This window comes from Drosophila teissieri, chromosome 2L (genome assembly GCF_016746235.2).
Source record: "Drosophila teissieri strain GT53w chromosome 2L, Prin_Dtei_1.1, whole genome shotgun sequence".
Taxonomy (NCBI): Eukaryota; Metazoa; Arthropoda; class Insecta; order Diptera; family Drosophilidae; genus Drosophila; species Drosophila teissieri.
In genome coordinates this window covers 6,810,173-6,838,033 of record NC_053029.1, presented here as the reverse complement: position 1 = coordinate 6,838,033, position 27,861 = coordinate 6,810,173, and the positions used below count along the sequence as shown (strand labels likewise).

General features: G+C 41.8%; 1 protein-coding gene across 1 annotated transcript; it reads right to left on the bottom strand.

Annotated features, from left to right (window-relative positions):
* Positions 1–351: 351 nt before the first annotated feature.
* On the bottom strand, positions 352–27,844 carry LOC122626098 (carbohydrate sulfotransferase 4). The gene is made up of 4 exons (XM_043806223.1): positions 26,652–27,844; positions 1,808–1,990; positions 1,538–1,739; positions 352–1,467 (listed from the first exon to the last, which is right to left on the bottom strand). Exons 1-4 carry the CDS (start codon positions 27,614–27,616, stop codon positions 1,336–1,338), a joined length of 1,482 nt encoding a protein of 493 aa, XP_043662158.1. The 5' UTR covers positions 27,617–27,844; the 3' UTR covers positions 352–1,335.
* Between the last annotated feature and the right edge of the window lie 17 nt (positions 27,845–27,861).

Below are 27,861 nucleotides of genomic sequence, written 5' to 3'. Positions count from 1 at the left end.
CGTAAAATGTACCACGTGTAAGAACATTTTTAATAAATATAAAAAGAAAAGAGGAATTAATGCAATTTTACGATCGCAATGATTTGTAATTTTGTAAATTTACAATGTAAGAACGATTGTGTAGAATAAGCATTGAAGTAATAGTACCCAACACGAACTCCAGATGGCGCCCTTTACTTTTCTACACACGCGGAATTAAATATTACATACATGTATTCTACATGTTTTCTGTTACCCAAAACTATGCTACTTTATATTACTGCTGTTCAAAAAACTGCAAAAAATAACTAGTCCTTTAGTTAAAATATTCAACAGATTCAGCCAATCCACTTTTTAGAGAAACCAAAATTGTTATTTTTATAATTCATTGTTTATTCAGTTGGTATCTTGCTTAATAAGTGTAATTATGCAAATATTGCTGGATTCTTCTTTTTATTAAACATCCATTTACTCTTTAAACGTATCTATTGATGAACTGGGCTTCGTTTTTGGAAAAAGAAAACGAATATAACTCATTTATATAATAAGGACATAAAGTATAGTACAATTTAATTACAATTACAACTAAATAACCATACAAATAATTTATGCCTAAGGAAACTTATGAGTAGGAATTGAGTGCCCATTGCTCTTCTTAATACATTTTTATAGTTTTAATTTTCATTCGAAAATTTATGTCTAAATTGATACTAGGGTAAATTTAATCGTTCTTCCAATTTGATAATATTGCACAGTTTTTGGTTTGCCAAACATGTTTGTATAATTGCATCTCGATTAATTTCAAACGTTGTGTTCTGTTTAATATCTCTGTGATACGTTTTGGTTGTTATATGCTAAATCACTGGATTTCATTGTTAAGCCGAATTACAAAAGTTGTTTGCCTAAATAATTTACATCAAAAAGCCAAGTAAACATTCCACTATACGCAGCCCTAAATATACTAAGTTTTCAGTTATTGTTTGCTTAAGTTCTAGGCCTAAATGTAAATCTGATATTCGACTGGTTTTCGTACCGCTTTACTCTCTACACAAAATTCGCCAATTACTAAAATTATGCATTTCATATTGTATATTCAGTTTACATATATTCTGAACTATTGCCCAGTTAAGTGTGTTTGCGTGTGTAGCAAAAATGTGCCCGCTATGAATGAGTTTTCACAATGCACCCACTTGCTCCATCCAATCGGTCTACTATATCTCGCTGCTTGCTTCCGTTCTTTTCTTATTTTTTTTTTTTGCTCGCTCAACACGACGATATCACAACAAAATGTACCAAGTAGAAGAATTAGTTATCCATATCAGTTATCGTAAACGATCCGCTAACACTAGGACCGCTTCACGTGAACGGTGGCGGCATCACCATTGGATCGAAGGTCTGCTGGGTGGTGGAGAAGTTGTCGAAGTTCTCAATGCGGCGATAGCCCCACAAATCCATCGCCTCAGTACAGACATCCTGGATTTGCTTGATCTTAAATGGGATAGTATCATTATTAATTAATTGTACATTGCGACAAATAATAATATGAGGAATACACTACCTCTTCCGGTTTTAGATCCTGCATCCAATGGAATGGTGCTGATCTGGAATCACGATATGTGGAACTGACACCTCCAATGTTCACCTTGGTGTGCGTGTCCAAAAACTCCTCCACTGCAGGATCAAATGGCAAGCCATAGAACTGCAAAATATCCTGGGTCATCTCACTGGGGCTCAGGGATAGGTCCTCATAACGAACAGTCCTAGAAGGCAAATAAATTGATATATTAAACACACCGTAGCAGTTAAAACCTCAAATGAGATAACTCACCTAAAACGAGACGGATATTTCAGCAGCAGCACCTCCGCTGTCTTGTAGTCATCCCGCAGATCCTGGCACACCAGTCGCGGATCCTCGCAGTCCTCGTTGCCTCCGCACCACACGCGATGTCTCCTCGACTGCATCGTTCCTCGTGGATCCCGCACCAGCAGCACGATCCGCACGCTGGAGAGACTGCGGGTGGGAGGAGAAACTTGTTAGAATACCCATTTGAGAGATTATCATATGTACATATATATTTTGTATGTGATGAGTGATATATAATTGCTGGCGTAATAGTTGAGCGCCGAGCCGTGAAGTTCACTTTGCCATAACATTGGGAGGGAGGGAGCCAGCCTGGAATTGGCTTTCAATTAAATCGGTTTAAAACTTCTATAATGAAGCATAGTTAGCATTTTCATGCAGCTCAGCACGAATTAGTTTCGGCTGAACTCCATGGCAATCCATCGACCGAATGGAAATTCTCTTTAATTACAACACTTAAATGTAGCTTCTGTTTTAGCTTCACTTCCATCCTCGCAGCTCAACACTCATTGCAATTGCTAATTTATTTCATGAAAATGTTTTGCCTAAGCGGAAGCAACAAAAAGTTGATAAAATGGCAAAAGCGGAAACATTATTTTTGGTGTCAATGGGAGCGATTGGGAAATTAAAGGGAAGCTTAAATCAATGTACAGTAGCAGTAGCAGACAAGGGAATCCTATTTTTCCTTTTAGGGAGATAAAACATTTAGAAATTTTTAACTGGTAGCGTATTTATTGCAAACAAGCCAAAAACATTCGCGACCCAATTAGTTCGCAGCTCTTTCAACCTAATGCCATAGAAGCGCATCATCAACATCGGAGATATAACCACATGCTGGGGCACCGCCATGGAGCTTCAACACCCACTTAACCACAATGCTAATGAGTTTGTGGCGAATTGAGACAATGTAAACATCCAAAGCTGCAACTGCATGCAAATTGTGGTATACATATGTGCCTACAGCCTATTTATAGGTTTAAATGTCGTCAGCACAAAGTGCGATAAATAGAAATGAATCCCCAGAGTTATATCCCACATAAATCGTATAAGATTGTTGAGAAACACAAAATTTAATTTGAGTTCCAGTCGATAAATAAATCGCATATGAATGTTTCGGAACGTAAATTTAAATACAAGTTGCTGTCGAACAAATTTAATTGAGTTTCCAACAGCTGGCATTGTTGTCAAGTTGAGAGAGCTGGATGAAATAATAACAGAAGCCATAACAAATAATGGTCGTTTTGGCAGAGCTTTACTGTATCTCTCCCACATCTACAAAAAGGGTCCACTGTGCTTGGCTGCTGGCAACCGCAACAGCTGCAAAAATATCAATAACGAAAACTTTTCCAAAGCCAAAAACCGAAAAAGACAATGGAAATTGTATGATAAAATTGCGGATTGTAAAAATTGCACAACATTAAATTTATTCAAAATAACGAGGAAAATCAATGGAACGTGAAGGGAATATTTGCCGTATTCATTTAAATGCTGCAAAAACATCCCAATTGTTTAAAGCTAATGGGCTTGAACCGAGTTGGTCAAGGCTTTTAAATAAAATATGAATTGATTCGTAGATATACAATCACACATATTGCTTTTATTTAAAATACTTGTACATCATTCAGCGACTTTAAGATTTTAATCTGTGTGATTTAAATTTAAAGAGTTGTACTTTCTACATTTCGTAGTCAATGTCAATGTTTATTTTTTAAAATTATGCGTTTCCCTAGATCGCTAACCAAATCTTTTGTTACGTTTGAAGTTGAATAAATTTGAAAATAATTTATGATGAAGTGCACTTATGTAGGGGCCCAGAAACACAATACAAAACTGTTGAAGGCCGACATGAATTTCACTTTCGTTTTGGCTGAGTAATTCGATATGTTTTCTTTTCGTTTGTGTTGTGTAATTGTGCAAAAAAAAAGTGCCACTTGTGGCTATAAATATGCATAATGTTTGTGCGTAAACCAAAATCGTTGATCCAAATGGCCTGTCGAGGAATTCTCAAGTGTGCTTTCAAAAGTTTTTGACATTGGAAGCAGCCGAGCAACCACCTAGAGTATATTTCATATATTACATATTACATTTGAATAAATTATCAATTTGGCTGAAAAGTATGGTGTTTCGGCCAGCTGTTAATTGGATGCTAACTATGTCGACTCTTGGGATTTCTATATGCACTGGTGACCGTTTTTTATGTGGTGTTTTACCACTTGCTGGCCATAAGTCAAGTTGGCTTTTAATTTAATCTTAATGGCCCAATGGCTCACAGGCATTTAATGCCTGTTAAACGCACTTAGCCCTGAAAAAATTGTTTCTGAAACACATAAAATAATTGGAAAAGAAGCATTGCGGACATATTATTTTTCAACGGCAGAAGCCACCTCGATTCGCATGCCACATTCCGCGTCACATTGACCCACTGACTCTGGCTTTTGGCAATTCATTTTGGCCCCCAAAACAAAAAGCTTCTAAGCATCTCCATCACAACTGACTCATTGACTCAGACTTTTTAGTGTTCATACTTTGGTGTTTTGTGTTTTTATTTCAATCGGACTGCGGGACTGCGGCAGTTGTGCGGCATTCTGACACACTTTCAAAGATCAAAAGCCGAAAATTTGCAAAAGAAATATACGCAAAATTATACGGGAGAAGCGCAATCAATGGCCGGGGACACCAATAGAAATGGTCCATCTGGCTATGTGGCACACATGATGGATAGATTCGTTCACAGTTAGTTGCTCTTTTGTTGACCAATTCGGGGTCACACTGGGCCGAGGCGAACCTCAAGCGATTAATCAATATAATGGGCACGGATACCACATCCATAGCCATATTACCGATTCAATCGAACCGATACTCGCACCCAACTATTTACATAACTTTTACCAGGAAGAGGCGAACCAGCGAACAAAAGTAAGAGTCGCTCACGTGTTGCTCGAGGCCTTGAACCCCAACGGCCGGCCAGGTGAACTCTGCGAAACAATGTGCACCATTAGTCAGGCGGCAGTGGCGACGGCACAGATTTCCATATATTAATAGACCCAAGACCCGAAGTGCTCCCCAGTGGCTGACCCACAAAGCGATTGGGCCACATCTCTGGCGGGAACGGGCTAGCCACATCGCAGATACAACGTCCCACTTCTGGCATGGCCAAGTACCATTCGGCGGATGGTTTGGCTTTCGGCTGGGTTCTCATGCGTGTGCAGATGTCTCGCCTTATAAACTCATAAACTCATCGTCGCACTAAGTACGGCGTAATTATTTCCAGAGGCTCGCCAGCTTAGGCCAGACATAAGCTGATAATGTTGATTAATGGCAACTGGGAAATTCAAATGTTGAGAGAGCGGAAAATTGGGAATGGCTTTCCACTGCGCTAGACTCAGAGTTATTGCAGCGATCAAGCCGAAAAGATCTGTGAGAGAAAAAGCCAAAAGCTTTCCCTTGGCCTTCTTTCACCAGAATTTACGCAATAAATTGAACAACTTTAACAATCAATTAGGCCGTTTTAACTTATTTGCAGCCGTATTTTTAAAGTAGTAATTCTTTTATTTTCCGGGTGAAGAGTGCTTTTAAGAATTTTTTCACATTTGTGTATGCTTGCCATTGCGGCACGGTGGTCTGAATTTTCCGCCCTGACCACTTCGCTAGCGCTGAAAATTTATTACGCATACGCTCCGTTGGCCAAAGGCTTGTAAATATGTGCTGGTGTTTGTGTGTGTGTGCTCGCTTGTGTGTGTGTTTATTTATAAAAATATGCATAATTGTCGCGTGCGGGTTAAAAAACTGTTGAGAGCGAAACGAAAAAAAGGGAAACCACGTTGAGAAAAAAGACTAGACTTACCAGGGGAAAAAATCATTTAAATAAAATCAAAATACAGAAAAAGTGCGAGCTATTAAGGCTTAAGCTTTCAGGACTTATTTAATATTTAATTATTAAAACTCATAACAATAGTTCGAGAGTTTGTTAACCAAATTATGTTGACAAGGCACAAGTAAAATATGCGGATAATACATTTTTCAACAAGACTCCGCGCGTAATTTGATTATACTTTGGATTTGAGAACCACAACAGAACCGAAACAGATAAGAATCCCTACAACAGTAACATAAGCCACATAAATACTCCAAAGCTCGGCATTACTGCCACAAACATGCCCCAAAAATATAGTGAAATATAGAACGGCAACCGCCACAAAAGCGGAAGCAACAAGGGCGAAACGAAAATAGCGCTACTGAGTATGACGTTTTTCGGAAAAACGCGAATAAAAAGTGGAGTAAATTTATCGATTTAACAATTGCCCAACAATCGCAAAAACAGCAGTCACATGAAGGCGGTAGGCGGAATTCCCACCCAACCCCATCGTACTTGGCCCATTTATCACAGCCGCTTAGTAATTTTAGTTTATGCCCAGTCGAAAATATGCAAAATTCCTATGTTGCAATCTAGAACAGAACACAAACAGAAAACTGGGAAAACATGCTAAGCTACAAAAACGATGACTTCGAATGCAGTCAACTCGGAAAATGTGTTCTACTGAAAAGGGGAAAAATTTAGAAAATAAACTGAGCTGATTTTAAAATGCAAGTGCATGGCCATTTATTCAGTCCCCCTTTTGGTTTTTAATAATTTAAATAATACATGCCATGAGAGAAGAGGCAAGCAACTTTCCACAGGCAATTAGGACTGTTGACGCTACTTAACCTCGTAAAGTGCATTATTTTAATGTAGAACTGGAGTTCTAGCACGAATTTAATTGGGGTCAAGGGGTGTCCATTTTCGGGCCACAGAAAAGTTGGGCAACTTAAGAGCTTTTAATTCTCGCAAAGTGCTGAAAACTTGTGGAAGAACTTAGGAGGGAAAGTGATACAATCATGAATTGAAAGTTTCTGGATAAGTTTTAGGGAGTTAAAGATCTTATATTAGTTTTAACGATTATTATTTGCCATTAAACGCTTCTATACCGCCACATAAATCAACTGAGTGCTTATTGTTACTTAATTGGCCATTACATACCAATTCCATTGTTGCGATAAGCCACATTTTCATCAATGTCATGTCATTACAGATATTGTAACAATTTAACCATAGAAACCAGACCTTGAACTTGACTTACACCAACTAAAAAAACGAACTGCTATCCAACGCTCTATATGACTTCCAAACAAAGTTCGAAATTGCGTGACTAACGAGTCCAATCAAACGAATCCTAAGGATAATGCGCTCTGCGATCCGCAACTGGGTCAAAACCCAAAGGAGAACCCACAGATCAATTTCCAATAAAAAGCAGTAGCGTGGCAAAATCCAGCCAATGGGCCACCCAAAATGCGAAATGAAATCATGGCGGAGTACCAGCAACGAAAAATAAAACTAAAAAAGCGCTGAAATTGTTCCGGCAAATGCAAACAACAGCAAATGTCAATCAAAGTCAACTGGGATGCGGCCAAGTAGAGTGGCAAAAGAGAAAGGCCCGAGTAGCAGTTGACAGCAAAGGAGAAACGGGGTTGTGAGCTGGGAGTTGGGAGTTGGGAGTTGGGAGTTGGGAGCTTGGAGTTGGGAGCTAGGAGTTGGGAGCTAGGAGTTGGAAGTCGGGAGGTTGCCAGAAGAGAATCGAATTAGAGGAGGCCAAGTGGGCGGTCTGAGGCGTAACAGGGGAACATTTTAACTATCTGCTGTTCGCATTGGTTTTTCGTCGGTTTGTGAGTCCTTCGCCCAAGGAACTGACAAAGTTGAAAGAGCCGAGGTGCAAAAGCCTCTTGGAAACTTCATTAATAACAAACTAAGGGTCGGCTCTGGTGAATATGCCATGGATATATGCACGTTACAACCGAACCTATTCACACATATGACAGGAGGTTGTCCGAAGGTCTCGGCAAACCAGCCACTAATACTGGGGAGTTACTAGGAGTGAATAGGGACGAACTGGGCCACAGTGTCGACAAGAAACATACCCATGTATTTCATGTTTACGTTGTGACGAAGCACACCGTTAGAATTTAATATCGCCCGGAATGAGAATAGTTAACTTGGTTGTGTCACTATTTAACTTGCTCACTATGAAGTAAGTAAAAAAGCTATGCTTATCCATAATTAGAATTATAAATCGTATTAATCAAATCTCGTTAATCTCTATAATCATGAACAAAAAGTTATATTTTATGTTAATTGAGACAGTTATTAATATCCGTATATAATGGTCTGGTTGTGTGTCACTTTTTAATAAAGTAAGTAAAAAAGTAATGCTTATTACAATAGTACACTCCGTATTATTCAATCCAAAAATTTTTGTTAATTTCTAATCTCATCATTTCAAAGTTAAATGTTTTGTTTAAATCTTGGGTTTAGAAACACTGTGCAACAGAGTGTGCTCAAGCTGCCATTGTTTTTCAGCTGACTGAAGTATGAAATTTATTGGGTTCGTGCATTTGACATGAAGCCTTGGGGCTATGCCTTTGATAGGCAACCACAGAAATTTATATAACCATGTGAGCTGCTGATGGAGATGATGTCGGTGGTGGTAGAGCTTACTGGGGAAGTTGGTTGGGGAAAGCACACATTCGTATGCGATATGTTTGATTTGTTAACTGACAATAGAATGCCTAAAATAGAAAGGACATGCGGCTTTAATAACGTTCTCTAATTACTCACTGATCAGCCACAGTAATTCTGTCAGTAATTTGGTCGATTATCAATCTAATTACACGAAACATGTGCAATTACAGCAACAAATTCTTGACAAAATCCAAATGCATACACAACGTCCTTTAATGTGATTTCGACCACGCCTTGCAGTTGATTGACTTCTGATCTAATTGAATTTCGCACGCCTGGGAACTGCTCCTTCTGGGCAAAGTGAAATCAATGGGGGACACTAAAATCTTGATTGGAATTTATGGGAGTCACTAGAAACTTTTAATTAAAATGGGGCGCACTGACAAAAAGACAGAAACCTACGAGGAATGAAATGAAGTGAAATGATTTATGCAACGCAATCGAATAGGGAGACCTTTAAAATTTTAAACGTTGGTGTTCATATCGAATCGCTTTTAGCTCTTTTTAACCCTTTTATAGCATTGAACTAAGTTCTACTAACATGTAAAAAGTTTGCACAGACTTTTCCGACTAGTGTGTTGTTCTAAAAGGTTGATATTTTAAGAAACAAATACTTGTGTTCGCTTTGATTTGTTTTCTTGTTCGCTGCGAGTCTTGCAAAATATTTTTGCAAAACTTCCCTTGCGTACACTTGAGTTTCAATTAACTAGAAACCGCTCCCATCTTTTTTATTGCTTTCTTAAAAACTTCTTCACAGTTCCTCCTTGGCAACTTCCGCCGCCCTGGTTTTAGAATGCGCCCTCAGTTTCCAGTGAAAACAGAATGGAACGGAACGCTTGAGTAATATGAATAGAGCATTGCCGCCCCCATAAAACCGCCACTATCCAAGATGTATTGACTTTGCACTACCTCTTAACGACGTCATCTGAAGTGAATGCCGTGGCGCGTTGAGCGTTGAGCGCTGAGCTACTTAATGACTTATCGCCGTCATTATGCCTCGCTGGCTGTGCGATTCAAAGTGACTTTTGGGCTGCAGCTAAAGCCAAGAAAGCGTAAAGTGAAAGAAGCTCGAGAGGCTACGAGTTGCCAGCCAAGTGCGGCCATGTTGCCAAGTTACTAAGCCAAGCGACTCATATTCGGCGGAGATGATTCCGCTGAAAGAAAGAGTTCGAAGTGGGGTTCATCGGGCGGAATGGCGGCATGTACTTGGGGTACATGGGGCAGCTTATTCAAGAACTACACGTCACCCACATAAATTCAGCTTCCTTTCACTTTGCCCGCGGCATGAATGATATTAAGTTTTAGCAGCGGAGTGCTCAAACAGTAGGGATAATATTATGAAAAGCAACGAAACTCGAATGCACTAACAAGCTTATAAAGAGTCCTCTTGATCCTTTATGGCTATGTGCTATGCAACTCTAATACAATTTTATTTATAAATTATATAATAAAAGATTTGTAACCCAAATATGCTGTTAAAAGGCATTTCTCCCACTTAATAAATATCCTCCGAACCAAGTACTTATTTAAGTTGAATTAAAATGGACATAATTTATGGAGCTTTAGCATTCATCCCCCGGAGGTTTCTTTGTGCAGATTCATTGGACACGTGGTGGTCACCTGGCGGACAGTAACGTCACACGATGCGACCTACCACAAGGGAATCCCACTGACAACATCTACATGGACCTACTCTCAACTGGGTGACTCTTTTTATATTCCGCTGGACTGCAATGGCCGCCCCTTCTGGCCCCTCTGATTGTCATGTAAATGTACATTTTTTCCCTCTCATGACTCTTAAATAAATTGCTCCACTTGCGACCAGGAAGTGGCGGAGCTCCAGATGGGCGTGGCTGTGGCAGGGCTTTGCAACTCCGAACATTTTGACACTTCATTTCATTGCAGTTACAATTTTCCAGCCATTTTCTCCCTTATCTGTGGCCCGTAAGTGTGTGTGGGCTTGGGTTATTGCTGGCCATCTTGCCACGCCCTCATTTAGCTATAGTCCGCCCTGATTTGCTAATGAAGTTTACGAGTAAATTACAGTACTGCAGAGTAGCCTTTTGTAAAGCACTCAAAATTGCATAACAAATGAAAATGTATCCAACAGATAACTGGTATCTTGGCATCGTTTACGTATCTGTACTAAGTACTTACGTAAATGCTGTTTGCTTGGTTAAACAGTTTTCTATATTATCTTGAGATAGTTACTATTTCTTCACAGTGTTTTCATACCTGCAAGCAAGGAAAAGAGAGAAAAATAAAGTTAATACAGTCAGATTCAATTCCGGAGATTTAAAGGAAAAGGCAATTACAAGTTGCACACAAAGGAGCCGCCCACGGAAACGAATTAAGGCAATCATAAATAAGCGAGCCAAGGTCTGCCTGAAATTTCCCAAAATCAATGCCGAGCACGTTTGGCCAAGTTGCCAGCTCCATGCTCCCAGTTCCATGCTCCCAGCTCCATGCTCCCAGCTCCAGATTTCAGATTCCGCTGCCCACACAGAGGCACCCATCTGCATCTGGTGCAAAACCAGAGTTTTCAGGAGGAGAAGGTAACTACTTTTGGTGGGCAGGGAGGCGATGGGAGGTGAAGGGAGCTGCAGCTCCACGCTTGTTTATGGAGCACGAAAGGGTAACCCGTGTGGACGTCGCCATTATTCGGAGCAAGCGAGAGCGATAAATTGCAGCAGATCTGTGACAAATAGCCCCGACCACGTGAAAGGCGAAAAAGCGAAGGAAAACTGCAACATGAGCACCGGAAAACAGGGAACTGCAGGCGAGGAATGCAACTGCTGTTGCCTTTGCGAAATAAAAACGACCAGTTTACCAAGTTCTGTAGGGTGTTATTAATTTAAAAACTACACATTTAAGATAAAATTCACAAGTAAGAAATTTTAAAAAAGGAAAAAAATTTAAAAGGAAACCAGTTCTATCCCGACAAGAACTTAAGGTAAATGCACTTAAATTTAGTAAATTTGCGAAGTTAACTAAATTAGTATAACATCAAATGCTCTAAAACTCATAATAATAGTATGGATCTAAATTAATGTTTCATGATGCAGCCAATCCGAAAATGATAGAATCATCCTCTTTGAAATGCAACAGCGTGGATCAAATCTTCACATAATAAAATCAATTTGGAGTGCACTGAAGAAGAGGAAAATTCTTCGTCAGAGTGGAAAGAGTTGAGACTAATTTTGCGTTTATTACGGCCAGCGAAATGTGCGCAAATTACATGGATTCGCGAGCATAGGCGCAGTCATGGTGCGAACGCTTTGCAGCTAAAGATACAGATGCACAGATACAAAACGTACTGCCGACTGCAATGGTTCGCGGCCAAAAGGGGGCAGCACATGGGTGGGCGGGGCTGTGTGGTTGGGAAGCGTGGCTAACAATACAACGGAGCCGGCGAAGAGAAGAATGCGAATGCGAATGCAGCATCCACGGCGACGCGGCACAAAAGGTGCCACGTAGAAAATTGCACAAGAATAGAACTAATTTAAACAACTTGCAGATATGCGGACCAAGGTTGCAGATACGCCCCGTTCCCGAAGACCACATCCAACCCGCTCAACCGCCCAACCCTCAACTGAAAAGGTAATAGAAATTATACAATAAAATGTGCACCAGCCCCCCGTCGTAATATCAATAGTGAAGATACATGTTTGCCTCTCTGTCGGCTCCTTTCAATTGCATTGTGCACATGTTCGACGCGATAGATTGCATCCGATAGATACTCTTGCCCGCAGTCACCGACTCTATGATTCGTTCTTTCAGTTGATTGACGTAGGCGATGTGATAGAACTTTCAGAAAACTTTACCATAAGTCGGAAGAAAGCCAAAAGCTCTGTCGAATACCGCACTATGTGTAAACATTAAGATAATTGCATTCTCCCGTGTGGCGCGAGACAATATTGACAGTCTTATTGGAACACAGAGCAGCAGATACATGAAGATGGCCAGGTAAAAGCTACAAGGTTGAAATAACAGCTGGCTGCTCTTAAATGACTGCTGCTGTCCATAAAAAATAGCCGTATTCGTTTAATTTCATTTCCTGGAATCGTATCGAATCGAATCGGGCACGAGAAACGAAAAAATGAAACTTTTAATCCGTTCACTTTCTGCCTGCTGCCTTTCTGTTTCTGTTTCAGGTCTTTCAGCCTCGTTATTCATGCATGCAAATCCTTGACTTTGTACCTTAATTAAACAACACGGAGCCATCGGAACGACCACTTGGTGACACACTCCGACACGGAGCAGCTGCCACGCCCAGCTGCTCCTTCACCGCCCCCACCCCACCTCACCCCACACATTGATGGCATATGCAAACAAATTACCCACGAAACGGGAAAAGTAAAAGTGAGCTGCGTATCTTTTTATGCGACCACAGTGGCACAGTAACACCTGACCCCCAACCCCCCAGCTGACTGCCTTTGGCTTTGGTCCGAATGCGTTGACACTGGGCTAAGGCTTTCGGTTGCGTTCTGGAGGAGAGCAAAATCGCCTCCGTTCAGGCTGTTTAGCCAGAGTCACGTTGAACGCCAACCTCAAGGTTAAGTGACAAAAAGCCGCAACAGCAAACAAAGCCAGCGAGATAAACCGAGACGCGAAATATATTTATACACACATTTGCACACACAAGACGCCAGGTATCTGTTTATCACACAGATGCCACTTCGTTGTATCTGTTTATTCCACAGATGCCACTTATTTGTTGAAACGAACGAGATTAAAAACGGCCACGAAATGCTAATTTTTATAATGCGGCTCAAGTGATGTGTGAAAGGCCATTTCTTTTTCGGGGAGGGCATATATTCTAGGAACCCTATTTTTATTACTTTTTATTCTATTTTTATTCTACGTATAAGGAAGTTGGCTCTTTAACTTGAATATAAACACAACTAATTGCTGTTTCTTTTTATATATTATAATATATCCTGCAAAATAGTAGTAAGCTTTAGGTATAAACATAAATATTAAGTATACTACCTATTTTACAACCTATTCTTGCGTCATTGCAAAAAGGAGAGGCAACAACTAATAAATTCTTAATTTCTGCCACATCCGCAGTACTTCACTTAGTTCACAGCCAAAAGAACAGGCACTTGAAGATACCTGCATCCATGAGCTGTCGACTCATTATATTCTTTAATTGCCATTACTTATCAAGAACCCTTTCACAAAACGCCCCACGATCGCAGTGATCCGACAGCCCCTGCCACGGACCATCATCGCAAGATTGTTCTAGATTTTCCTCCATTACCGAGCGAGCGCTTTTCCACTGCCGCTTTTCACGCTGCGTCTGCCCGGCAGTTTTCATGATTTGTGGCCGGGCTCGCTTTTAATTATTGCGATTATTGTGGCAGCAATTTACAGTTTGCGAGTGCCACTGCCACAGACACAGCAGCCCAGGAGCAGCGGCGAAGTGCGGAGTGTGGCAGAAATAATTTAGAGCGGAATGAATTGTCTGGAGAGCGGCGGCCAGAAATTGCAACCTGATAATTATAATGAGCCAATAATGACGACGAGTGGCGTTGGAGCTGCGCAACGGACCCAGTGACATGACAACCTTGTTCTGCGCTATCCATTGAAACTGGATGTGGCTGAAATTCGATACGGGAAGTGAGCTGTGGATGGAGGCAAAGTGGAGCTGCGATCGGCGATCTATAACAACTAAACGAGGCCAGTTGGTGTCTTCAGGCGGGGGAACACTATATCGATCGATATTAATGGATTATCTCGCTTAATGAACATTTCCATTTCTAATAGTTATAATAGAGTTTTCAATTTGTTTTGAATGTAAATTGTTGATCGTATTGTTTAGTTATCTACTCTTCTCTTCGAGCAATCTTGCTTTGGTTCTGGGCCAGCACGTGCACTTGAATCTGCTGTCAATCAGTCAGGCACTTGAGCGGAACATATCGGAGAAAATTGCAACACGAACTTTTGGCTAATAGAATCCGAGCTCAATGTGTCCGTTGTTTGTTTGAAAGCGGCAACAGCAGCAGAATGTTGGCCAAAACAAACGAAATGAAACGCTGTTGAGGTAAGACAAACTGTGATAGAAAGCAATTTCACTGAAATATTGATATTTTTGCACTTCTACTGTTGGCAACCCATTTATAAAACTTTAACAAGTTGCTTTAAACAAAGCATTAAACAATTTGCGTGCCAATCGGGATCTAAATGATGAAAGGGATCTAAATATATATTTCTATTTACAAGCTTTTATTTACAAAGACAAACGCATTGTATTTTTAAGCCGAGTAGCTGAGTTGCCGAAGAAGTGTTTTTCTAATGACATATAACAAAATATAGCTGGAAAAAGAATTTCAACTGGAAATCTGAAGACAAGCGACCCCACCAATTGCTGCAGTGGCAAAGACTTTGGCCTGCAACAAAAGCACGTGACTTGGGGCACAAAAGGGGTCGCAGTGGGGGCACACTCACCAAATTTGGGGAAAGGGAGCTGACTGGCAGTGGGGACACTGACACGTACTAACGAGCGACGCCTGACAGCTCGCAGAGAGCGTCATCGTCCCGCTCGACGATGCTTAAAACTTAATTTGAGGCAACAAAGACGGAGGTCTCAGCGACGGAGGGGCGGGTGGTGGGGGAAAATTTGGGACTGCGTCCATTATGCAATGCCATGTGGAAGGCTTATATAATGAGTGCGGAATGGGGCATATGAAAAATAGTTGGGGAGCCCCCCTGTCAGTGGTTGTCAGCAGAAGATTACTGGGCGAAATGTGTGCGAGAAATAAGACGTTTACGACGTGCCCCGCCAAAGGAAACCTCTCACTGACCCATTTACGGAATAGTTCCCCTCGTATTCCAAGTATTTATGCACTTAGCTCACATTGTAGTGGCCAGATAAACAACCAACCAATAACCGCAGCTGAACGCAAGCCTCAATAAATGAATTTTGTGTAAATAAATGTAGGATGTGGTGGGTTCTATGGGAAAAAGCCATAAAAAACAGTATCTGCTCATTGAAAAGATCATAAATACAATTGAACCAATTCACATGACCTTGGCAACTTATTTCAGATAATTTAGAAGTTATATAGAGAAATGATGATATAACATAGCAATTGAAAGAAATTTCAATCAAGTAATTAACAAGCAATAAATGACTATATTAAAGATACTTTTCTGAATGAACTACACAATCTACTCTTTCAGATACTGACAAAATGCAAAAGTCTCATTAAAAATGCTAATGTAAATATCAATCGACAAAGAAAGCTTTTTAAAAAGTTTTGTTCGCATGAAATCACATTCTAGCTAATTACCAGTATAGTTACCATGCAATAGAAATACCAACTTTCAACTACATCAGAAATACATATTTACACTCTGCAGATATAAGCCAAACCAGCTGAGCTCAAATAATTAACGAACGAGCTGGGTGGTAACTCAGTAACTCAGTTGCCCGTGAGAAAAGGACCTCTGACCTTGGGGTCACACGTGCGATCGACAGATGTACCCGGCGTACGCACATATGCCAACTTATGGTTATGGGAATTAGTTGTTGGAGTAGGCATCGCACTCCACACTCACCACTCCACACTCCCCACTGGCCCCAAATCTCTCTGCTTTGCGTGTTGCCAAAAAGGGAAAAATGGAAAAATGGAAAAACTGAAGCACAAACGGAATGAAATATGTATGTGGCGGAGTACGTTACGGGCATGGAATTTAGGCAGTTCAAGTGGGCAGCGGGTAACGGGTAACGCAAATGAAAGTCCTTGCTGGCCGCACACTCACACAATGCCGTGCGAAAGGAAAAGCGGAAAAACGGAAAAGCTAAGCCTCGCGAACGTGTGGCGAAGGCAAGACACCGAACTTTTTTTTGGCCAGGAGCCAAGGCAACGAGATAAAATAAAGGCCAGGATATCGGGTCACCGCGAGGAAGAGAAGGAGACGACACAGACACCATCCGGCAAAGAATAAGCCGGAGCCTGGCATTTTTATTCTTTTATAAAAATATATCACCAAGTGCCTGCGTTGGCAGACCAAATACCAAGCAAAGTCAAGCGGAGGATGTTACGCCTTTGATTCTCGCCGGGATCAGGAAACCAAGCTGAGCAGGAAGAGCGGAAAGAGCAGCATATCAAGCAGGATGCCAGGCAGGTAACCATACCAAGGCCGGAGGTTAAATGTTGACAATCTGTTTAGCAAATCCGACAGCAAAATGCTACTAGCAGCCACTAAGGTCCAGCACAAAAATCAATTTATAGCCAAAGTTTTTTAGCGAATCGAGGTCAAGGATGGTGTAAGCATATTCCCATACCCAAGCGAAGGTTGTACTTGCAATTTCTAAAACAAAAGTAGCAAGATTATCACACCTAATAGAATTCAGCGGTTGGATACCTAAAAAGTTGTTATCAAAAGTGCTAGGGAATTCATTAAGTTACTGTGGTTGCGAAATATTCCGGGCGCTTTTGTAATTCACAAAGCATTAGAAATGTCGGAGCCAAAATGCAAAGGAATTTGAAACGTGGGGCAACCAACATAAAGAACATTCCCAGTCTCGGAAGGCATTTCACCTCACCCAATTCCCACTGACCCCCGCCCATTTCCGGGAACTCTGTTGCCATAGTATCGTGCTCTTTCCTCCGCTTCTTTTGCCGTTTATTAATTTAACAAGTGCTGGCCATTTGCTTTTTAATGAACAGGGCGACACAGTTTTGTCTCTTTGTGTGTTTCATCGAGTGACGAGGAGCAGAGCGACTACAACAGCAGTGCACTGCACAAAAAATGCCACAAAATAACTACCTCAATGTGCAGCACAAACTTTAAAAGCAAATGTAAGAAATCAACGAAGTATGCATTAAAATGTTCCTTAAGAAGCTGAAAGCATTTGAGTGTTTGATGATAAAGAATGAATACAGAAACCAGCTCAACATATTCCCAATAGATTTACATTGAATTGTAGGATTATATTTTCTTTTTTCAGTGTTTGAACCATGTACATGCATTTATGAGTATATATGCAAAAGTCGGGAGGTAAAAAATTAACAGCAAGCATAAAGGGGAATGGGCATGAAAATATCTAGAGCCGTTACAACGGAAGTTTTCTAATGTATCTGTTGTGTAGTTTTTTTTTTTTTGTTTTGTTTTTTCTTTATTTTTTTTGTTTGCCTCTGCAATCGCTAAGATGCTTTTGTAGCTGAAGTTGTTCTGGCCATTTGATGTAAGCGGATACACGACGACTGCAAAAACATTAGGCAACAACAAAGGAAAACGAGCCCGGCATGACAATGTTTATAAAGTTCGCTAGTAGAGTTGAGTTGACTACCATGTACTATTGGATGGCAAGAGCGAGTGAAACGAAACTTAACGTAACGTAAGGAAACTAAACGATCCAAACCAGACCACACAGCACAGCGCTCTGAGCGGGCAAAATTAAAACAAAGACTGTTGGCTGGGAAGATCTCCCATCTGCCATCACAGTAACCCAGTTAAAGCGAGTTAAATTGTGATTAACTGCCAAAGACAAGGCACTCAGAAGTCGTCCAAAAGGCAAATAACAGACAGCACACAACACACAACCCACAACAGCGAACAGCAAACAGCGGTGTGAACGGAATATAATGAGCCCGGCCAAAAGAGAAAGTCCCCCCTCTGCGCCGCCTGGCCAAGGGAACAACTGCATCGAAGGTACGACTCCGGACCATGCCGGTTAACTGAAATGCGTGCCATGACTAGAAACAATTTATAATGCGGCCTGCAGTTGCTTGTCTCGACTCCAAATGGAAACTGGGCCTCTGTCTCCACCTCCTCCTCCTCCTCCTCACCCTCCCGACACTTTTCTCTTCCCTTCACCGACTTTAATACTAGCTGCAACCCAAACTCCACTCAATCATTAACAGTCATGGACGCAAATTGCTCAGCCATTCAGGCTTAGATTGCCGCCTCGCCTCGCCGCGGCTCTGTCCTCCGCGGTGGACAGAAAACTTTCGCGCATAAATTAGGCTAATATATCTGTGCCCAAAAGGTAGAGCGGCGAAAATAGTGCAGTCCGGAGTCCGGAGATTACAGTGTTTAGCAGCGAGGGAGGTCAGGATCTGTGCCTTGTGCTAATGATAGCCACAAAGCTGTCGACCCAGCTGCATATTCCAGGTGGTGGAGTGCATTGCAGTGGAGTGGAGGTGTTCCCAGGAAGGTTGCCGGTGCAGCTGGGATTTTGGGGTAATTTAGATTGGTGGCCAATGGGTTCGATGCTAGAGCACTTCGCTGGGATCTTAATGTGTCTGCTAAACCAACGAATTTTGCCAGAATAAAGAGTTATCGAGGTCACTGGAAAGTGTAGAGCATACGGACTAGATTTTAAGCTGTGCAATAATGCAACGCTTAATTGCAGAAAAGCATCGAAATATAGTAGCATATAGATTAGAAACATATGTTTAGAAACTGCAAAGGGCTTTTTACAACAGATCTTGCATAAATGTTATAAACATCCTGTTTATAACTTTACATAAACATAAAATAATTTAGCAACAGCCTTGGGAAATATTTATTGTTAAAGGAGTTGGCTTATAAATTCTGCAGTATCTGCATCATCAGCCCCCACATCGTTTCCCCATCAAAATATGACTAGCAGCGAAGGGAGTTGGCCAACACCTTTTGTTCTGGGCCGTCCTGGCAGCCGTCCTGGCCTTATCCATAATCTAAGACCCTTGGAGCACCTGCAGTGCACACACACATCCTTCAATTATTTCATTTCGTTTATGCCAAGGTAAGTAGAATTTTGTCGAGCGCCGCCAGTGGCCATAAATCGTTGAGCAACTTGCTCGACCTTCTCGGCGCAGGAGGAATGAAGGAGAACTGGAGGAATGGAGGAGTGGACGAGTGGAGGAATGGAGGAATGGGTGAATGGTCCTTTGGCATGAGCGGCGAATGGAGCACTTTGCCCGGGGCCAAGCATGAATGTTCTTATGCAATCAGAACACTTCACTTCGCTTCCCTTGGCTCGATGGTTCGATGGCTCGATGGCTCCTCGGTTCGACGGGTACGGCTCACTTACGTAAAATGCAGTCCAGAGAAAGACGCCCACATGTCGGACAAGATGCCATGACCGCGCGCACCCAGCATTTCCACTCAGACAACGTCTATTGGAATTTTTCGCTTCTCCCCGGCAAGGATCATTTAAAAAGCGAAGTGAATGAGGGAAAAAACTTGCTCCACATGCATAAATAAATGGCCACAGACTCGACTTGGAATGGCTCCGAAAAAGGGGCGTAACTGCGGGTGGAACAGCAAACTGCATCGGATTTCCGACATGGCCAACACCCAGCCACCCACCCAACTGCAAAAACTACGAGCTTTAGTTACTAAAACAAACCTCGTTGCAGAGCGAAACTACCGAACTGAAGACAGGAAATTTGTTTCGCGTTGGATGTGCTCCTTAAAACGAGAAAAAAGTGAAATAGAAAGCATAAAACAAAAACGAGCTTAGCGAAAATGTTACGGAAATATGAAAAAGATGCGATGGGGATTATGGAGCGTTGGGCTAAAAAAAACTTGCGCCAAAAAGTTTTCGTTTAGAGCAGAATGCAATGTTTGTGCTGATAAATGATGTGTAGCTTATAGGAAACAATGTTTTTCGCTTTTTTTAACCAACTTATAAAACAAAAAACTGTATTTTCCGTACATCAACCAATTAACTTTTCAGCAATCTTCATAACTTGTATACAATTTCAGTACAGTTTAAAACATAAATAAAACAACATGCTAATCTATTTATGAGTCCATAAACACTCATCGAACCAAAGGTAATACAAAAACCTTTCCACAGGCCACATTTAAACCACAAACGAGAACAAAGAAGACAATCAATTGCACAAAGATAGGAAAATGATAAACGATGCAGGCCAGTTTTTAGAGAGTGAAAATTGTTGGAGCAGCCGCAGAAAAGTTCCGGCTGGTTAGCGGCAGCCGAAAACAGAAAACTCTGTAAGATTCACATAATTATTAAAAGGCAAGAGGCGGATAGGAAAAGCAGCCAAACAAAGAGAAAAACACGTTCACAAATGGCAAGGTGAGGTTAGACACAATGACATTGACGACTGCATTTTCGCGCAAAAAGTTTTCACAGAAAAGAAATTGAAGACTTTCTACGACGGCTACGACTACACCATTCATTCTATGGTTGCAATTAAAAGTGACTGAGGTGAGAGCAAGAGCAAAAAACTGCAACTTTTCCCGGTCATTAAAAGTAAAATAAAATACTTTTTCTACTTAAACAAGAGCGAGCTCCACACGGATTTACGCGTCTAAATCAAAGTTAGCTACAACTGCGAAAACGTCCATCGGCACAAAAACTTTTGCCAAAAACCGAACACAAAAAGAAAATGTAAGCAAATCGGCATAGTCTTTTCCGAGCTTAAATACTGATTTTAAAGTGGTTTTTAGTTGCAGCGGAAGCTGTTTTTTGTACAACCGATTCAAACAGAATAATCCGTATATAACCCAAAGTGAAATAAGACATAAATCGCTATCCTAAAACTACTTTTAAAGTGACTGCTACGAAACCAAAGTAAGTTCTTAGTCATAAAGCATAAATACATAAACAATAGCAGAAAAGCACAGAATTATCTGTGTGCATTAAACAAAAATCATTTTATATAAGTAAAGATCTTGAGTTTATGATGAAACATCATAGTAAACAACAAGTAATTAATTGGTTGTTTTAAAAATGGCTTATTGCTGGAACTTTTAGTTGATTTTGTGTAGAACAAATCCCAGTCATTTGTTAATGTCTAAGTAACTCTTTTATTCCCTGCGACGAATTCCTTAAGCTTAATACTCAATCTTTAATAAGATAAGCTTGTAGAAATCCCATGTACAAAGTTGCATACTTTTTTAACACCTATCGCAACCATTAATCGTCGGCAAAACCTAGTTTTTTTATTTAACCAAAAGCAAACTCATTAGGTAATGTGCCAACATTGTGGGCATTACCACACACCAAACACCATCTGGGCATATTTGTTTATTTTTAAACGCTGACAGACGGACTAGCCAAACTGCAAAGTGAAAAAAGTGGCCAAGAAGCAGGAACGTCTCTGTTCTTTATTCACTCTGTCTGTCAGCTGTAAGAGGAACTCCAATCAGCAGTACACCCAGCCTTGAGGAGAGCTTTTCGGTTTCTAGTTTTTTTGGATTTCGTTTCTGTTCCTCCGTTCAGCTGGCCCAAACAATTACCAAGCGGAATTTATGGCCGCAACGTCGCGTTGTAAATCTTTAAGTAGCCATAGACAAGGCTCGCATCGCCTAATGCGATTTGGACCTCTTTCCGCGCTCTGGCCCCAGCCTCAACTGCAACTTTATGACATTAGTTTTGGTCTTGTGGCTTTGGGCCAGTTACCGGGGCCAAAAGGGGGAATTCGCGGGGGTCACAGGCACACAGGCACACAGAACTTCCTTTAGCATGGTTCATCAATTTTCTGTGCGTTTCGGGGCAGCAGATGCTGCGGATTCCGTTTGCGGCATCGTTAGCTGCATCCAACTGATCGATTCCATTGATCGATGAGCTGCCTTCAGCCACTAAATCATTGTAATTTTCACACGCTTTTCCAGCTCTGTCAAGAGCAGAAAAAGAACCACGAGTTATTAGCGGCCCCCCGGAGCGATTGCACCCATTTATTAAGGTTTTTCCAAGTGGAAATTGCCTGCAGAAAATTGTGTTTTTTGCTTGATAAATATGCTTCTTCTGCTACCGGGTTATCTATTTGATCATCTTGGATTGGATTGGTAGCACCCATTTAGGCCACTCGAACATAAGGATTTTGATCACTCTTTCATAGTCAATCACTTCTATACCAAACTATTATTTTCATCACTTTTCGCATGCTGCTCATGCAACTTGCCGCAACTGGCTTAACTGGTTTTGTCGAAAATTTCTATACTTATCATTATTTGCCATTACTATCATCATTCAACGCCTCATCAAGTTCCACTAAAGAGGAAAATAAATAAGCTACAAAAACCAGCTATATGAGCAATCAAGCTCCAGCACAAGCTACGCTACAATATTAGAAATTATTTCTACGCCCAAACATCGACAAAAAAAAGCGAAACTTCCAGTGCATGTGGCAGAGAAGTTGGTACAAAAAATCAATCACTTTCACTGCCGGCCAGCAGAGTTTGTCATAGTCGAGTTTCTGGTCGGGTCCGATCCGGGGTCTCTCCCTCCCATCTTCACAGTGCCTCCGACAATTTTTATTGCTGCTTTTCACCCATTTACGCCAAGCCGATCGCTACACGTACCAAAACAGCACTGGTAGTCGGCAAAAATAAACAAAAAATATACAAGAAATATAAATAAAAATAAAAACAAGAAAAAAGAAAAAGGTTTGGCTTAGCCAGCAACGAAACCCGTTTCGCTTTTGGCAAATGCAATAAGATACAAAGTTTGGGGCACACACAAAAGCGTATAGACTAGCAGACTCAATGCTCTTTCGGCTGCCTGACAGACTAGTTATATTTCGGTCAAATGCGATTTGATAACATGTCAGCTGTTTTTCGAAAAGAAAGTTGAGGGTAAGTTACCCGTTTGCGCGTGAGTTACACTTGCTCCACATACTCCAATTTCAATTACCTACTTAGTAAACTACTATCTTTGCTTAACATGAATAATATATCCATTCTTGCACTTGGTAATCTAACGATTGTCATATATACATATATGTATCTGTACCGCTATAAAGAAATCCATACACCCGCATCGGGCATGCAAACTATTCTACTTGAACGTTCACTGAACTCACGATCGCTCTCTTTCGCACCGCCTACAGCCGTCTCTCTCCATCCAATCCGCCAAACCAATTGCTGACTTTTTTGACAAAACTGTCAAGTCAAAGGTTCAAAACGAGCAAAATGCTAAACGGCCCAGAATGAGGTCTATGGCGCAATAGGCTTCCGAGAACCGGGTCTTAGTCTTACAGCAGCCCAAAAACCGCGGGCTCTTGACGTCTAGCGGCTTCTTCTTGCGTCTCGTTCTCATTGTTTGTTGGCTGTTTGGGCCGCTTTAAAACGCAGCGCGGAAAAGTTTTTGAGTTAATGGCCACTTTGCTCATTATAAGCCAACTGAAACTGACGGGGCTCAAACTCTTTGTGGTTTCTGCGGTTCTTTCGGCTCTTTCGGCTCTTTTGGCAGATGTTGGTTGAATGCAACTATTTTCGCCATCTTCCGTTAGTGCGGCCTGTGGGCGCATTCAATGCTCACAATTTTAATCTACTTGATGCCAAAAAGCCTCTCAAAGTTAGCGGCCACAAAACCTTAGCGCTGCGCGGAAAATTAAATGAAAAGCTTACTGAAAAGGCTTTACCAGCAGCGTGAGGAAATTTAATAAAGTCCGACCTTAAGCAGCGCAATTTCCATTTAAATTATATTTTATATACACTTATTTCAATTGGAATAAACAAAATAACGAAATACAATTTACATTCCGTGATTGGTTCTATTCGTTCAGTGCGCCCAATGGAAGTAGTAATAATAAATTTTGCAATAAAGCTCGTGACTCAGTTCCCCATTTGGTAATACATTTCATTAGCTACATTTTCTTGCTTATCGCAGCTGAGTGAGTGGCGGGAAGGAGACCATGAAAAATAACATAAAAATAATGTGTGATTTATAAATGAAATGGTCATTGGGCATTAAATTTAAGAGACCGTCCACCACGGCGTATACGCGATAATTGTGGGAAAGCTTCGCCCAGTTCCCCCAAAAAAATCATAGGCACACCCAGCCAGGCGAGACTGGGCCAATCGACAATTAGAAGCCAAGCTAGCGATGTTAGCCAAGTTAGCGGTCGCTTAGTGACTCACCAAACACGGCTTTTCGCCCCACAATGCTCGCAGTGACCCAAATTGTGGCTAAGTGTGTGGCTGGGATGATGTTGGACCGCAGGCAACATAAATCCAAGTGCTGGTCAGCATTTCCGGAATTTTGATGCATTTCCCAGCGGCCAACGGGCCAAGTTAATAGAGTGTGAAAGAATTTTTACTGCAGTCCCGTGAATGGGAGTACAAAGAACCGAGTGAGAGGCGCAACTTAAGTGTAAAGTGCTTACTTAAAGCTAATTGTATGAGGCACTTTTCAATTTGAAGTACAGCTTAAAGTTATCGTAAAACAAGAATCAAGCAAACGCTAACCATTTATTGAAATATAATCTTAATTAATATAATGGCAGCCTAGAAGTAAGTCGCCATTATAGCTTCCGGTTTATGTGTTAATTAAATACTATCTCCTAGACTCTAATAAAAGCACAATAAATAAGATCATACAGTAGCACTTTTAATTAAGGGTAACAATATAGTCTGCGCCAAAATAGAAGAAAATAGATTAGGAGGAGGAGTGGAACTAGGAAAACAAAGTTAGCAGGCCAAAAGAGAAATTCGGCGTGCTAAACTTAAAGAGTTTGTAGATTTGGTGGTCCAACTTCCGGGCTAAACTATACGAAAGTCGTTACTGAGTACTTTCAGCTCATGATTTAGTGTGTTAATTGTTTGCCGCTTGTCAGAGGAGGGAAAGATGACTCTCCACTGCCACTAAATATCCATTGAAAGACATTAAACAATTCTTGTGACATTTATGCGCCACAAGAAGTGGACTATAAATGACTTGTTCGACTCAGACATTTTATCTCTACCAATTCGATTATTTATTGAACAGAAATTTGTGCACACATGTCAGATTCGCACTCATTGATTGAAATGGTTTTTGGATATCCTTTGCATAACATTGACACAGCTCAAAGCCCACACAAAAGCCGAATCTAATACATATCTAGAACGTCCTTACAAAAGGAATGATCGGAGCATGTAATCGAAACCACAAAAGCCAGTTGCAGAGGATGGGGTCCCCAAAACCCAACGGCCAAAGAACCAGGACCAGAACCCCACATCAATCAAATACATTTTCGGTTTCTGTTTACTTGTCGCTGGTTTGTTTAGCTAGGGATTGCTGTACACTAATTTTATCGATTTCTGCTGTTGTTGGCCGGCTTACATTTGAAATGGGAAATTATGTAAATGAAACTTTTGTTTGCAGCACTTTTGTTTGGGGAATGCCCCAACGAGAATGCCCCAAGGATTTACTCTGATGTGAAAATGTTTTCACTCAGCCGAAAGTAAATACCTTGAGAAACAATTGCTATCAGCAATTGCTATCAGCTACGCATACAACTATTTTTTGAACAGGTAATCCCCACTTAATAAATGAGTGTTGATAACTGAGAGATGAGTCAATACTCAACTTCTGTAAAACTATTTAAGCTACACTTCCGAACTCTATAGATCAAGAACAAAGTAAATATAGGACAATTGAAAAGTTGAATAGTTCTGCACATGATATTGTAATCTACCAAACCTACACAGCCTATCTCAGTATCGTATTGCTATCGTGTTCAAAAAACCTCGGAAAGCCCAACAAGTAATTAGAGTAATAAACCAGAACGATAACGTGCTTGCACATGGAAAATAAATTAATACTGATAATTAAAATTCTATTGTCAAAAGGTAAGCGAGCACTAATTGAAGCTAATTAGCAAAAGAGAACCTTTTTATATAAAAGATTGATTACTGCTCGCGCGTTTCAAAACTCCGTTTAAAGTCTCAAGACTTTAAATTTGAAATAAACTTTTGTATATACATATGTACATAAGCAATTAGATAAGCCGAATAAGTTGACTGGCCGAGGAAGTTGAACTGGCAAAACTAAGAAAGTACTATAGTAATGCTTCTCCAAACTTATCACAAACGGGGGCCTTGGCCTGCTCGAAAGATAAGTATGGGATGCACAAAGTAACATTAAGCAATTGTTGGGACCAATTCATGAAATACTGACTGACTCTGGATGGGGAATATAACAAAGCAATACGATAAGACATGCAGCAATGCATGTTGCAAAGTGATAAATCTATAATTCTACACTGAAGTCACTACGTGACACGCAGAAGCAAGCAGTGAGTGTAATATGTGAACTTAAGGAACATAATCAAGTCTAAAGCAAAATTCCAATCCCTCATATGGTTAATTATTGAATTAGTATCCACCGTTGCGGGAGAGAAGGTTACCATGTGGTACGTTTAAACCCTCGAGATTCGGCACGAATCAATGCAGTAAATAGCTTTCTCCTAAGACACTCCACACTCCAGGGTCCCCGAATAAACAATCCGCCTGAGATGCGTTGCATATCGCATGCCAGTTGGCTTTCACTTTCTACCCGGATGTCTGGGGCCCACTCACCTTTGGTCCTCGAGCAGCTTTTCGGCCTGGGCGAGTCGCAGGCGGACGGTCTTCATGCTCTGGATGGGGAAGAGGCGGCAGAAGCGCGTGAGGAAGGCTGGACGCCAGCAGAAGCGCGGAAACTCCCGGCAGACGTCCCACAGTCGGGTGTTGTGCTCGAACAGATAGGTGTGCGTCTTGCCGAAGTTCAGGTAGTCCATCATGTCGGCGTAGTCGCAGTTGAGCAGGTTCTTCAGGTTCTGCACGGCCAGCTCCTGGTCGTCGGGATCGCGGATCTGTTTGATGCCGAAGTCAAGCAGCGGCTCATAGTGATAGAAGTTGCCCGGAATCGAATTGAGTATGTCGCCCAGAAAGGTGGAGCCGGAGCGCCAAGAGGTGACTACCACACTGCGCACCGGGGTGCCGTTCGTCTCCGGCGTCATGTCCGCCAGGCGCTCAGCTCCGCCGCGCGGATACTCGAAGTTCTCCATTTCGGCCAGGATGCGCGACCGTTGAGCCGACAGGACATCCACTATAGTAGCTGTCAGATTGTAGACGGCCGTCTGCGACGGCTGCTGCTGCTGCAGTTGCTGCTGGAAGCGATCATAGAAGGCGCTGCGCGCCAGCGAATTGGATGGACCGCCATCTACGGACGCGGCACCACCACCGCCCGCGCCCTGATCCCGACCAGCCGCCGCCTGGTTAAACGGTGTGGTCAGCGGACGGTGCTGGGTGGTGGCGATCAGCAGCAGGATGCACAGGCTGCTCACGCCGCAGATGCCGATCAGATTGGCCCTGCGCGACATCCGGCTGCGGCGCCGCTTCCCGTTCAAGCTGAGGCGCTGCTTAGCGCGTGTCCTGCCGGTATCGACGTTCGACGGGTCCTGGTCCTGCTGGCCCAGCAGGGAGCACGCCTCCAAGTCCGCGCCCAGGTCCAGGTGCTGCTCCTCCGTACAGGTGCTGCTGCTGCCAATGCCCGTGCTCATTGGTCACTCGCTAATTGCTGCTGGCTGATTACTGGCGTGATCACTGTGTGTGTGCTATACTCGCACTCGCTCCCACACGCACATAGTTATCGCCGCGCCCTCAACTCGAGCGCATTGCCGTTCGCTGCGGAAGTCGCCGGAGTCGGAGTTATATCTTTGTTTTCCGTATTTATGTCTCGATTTTCCGCGACGCGACGCGATGCGATGCGAACGAAACGATTGACAACAACAAAGTGACCGTTGCG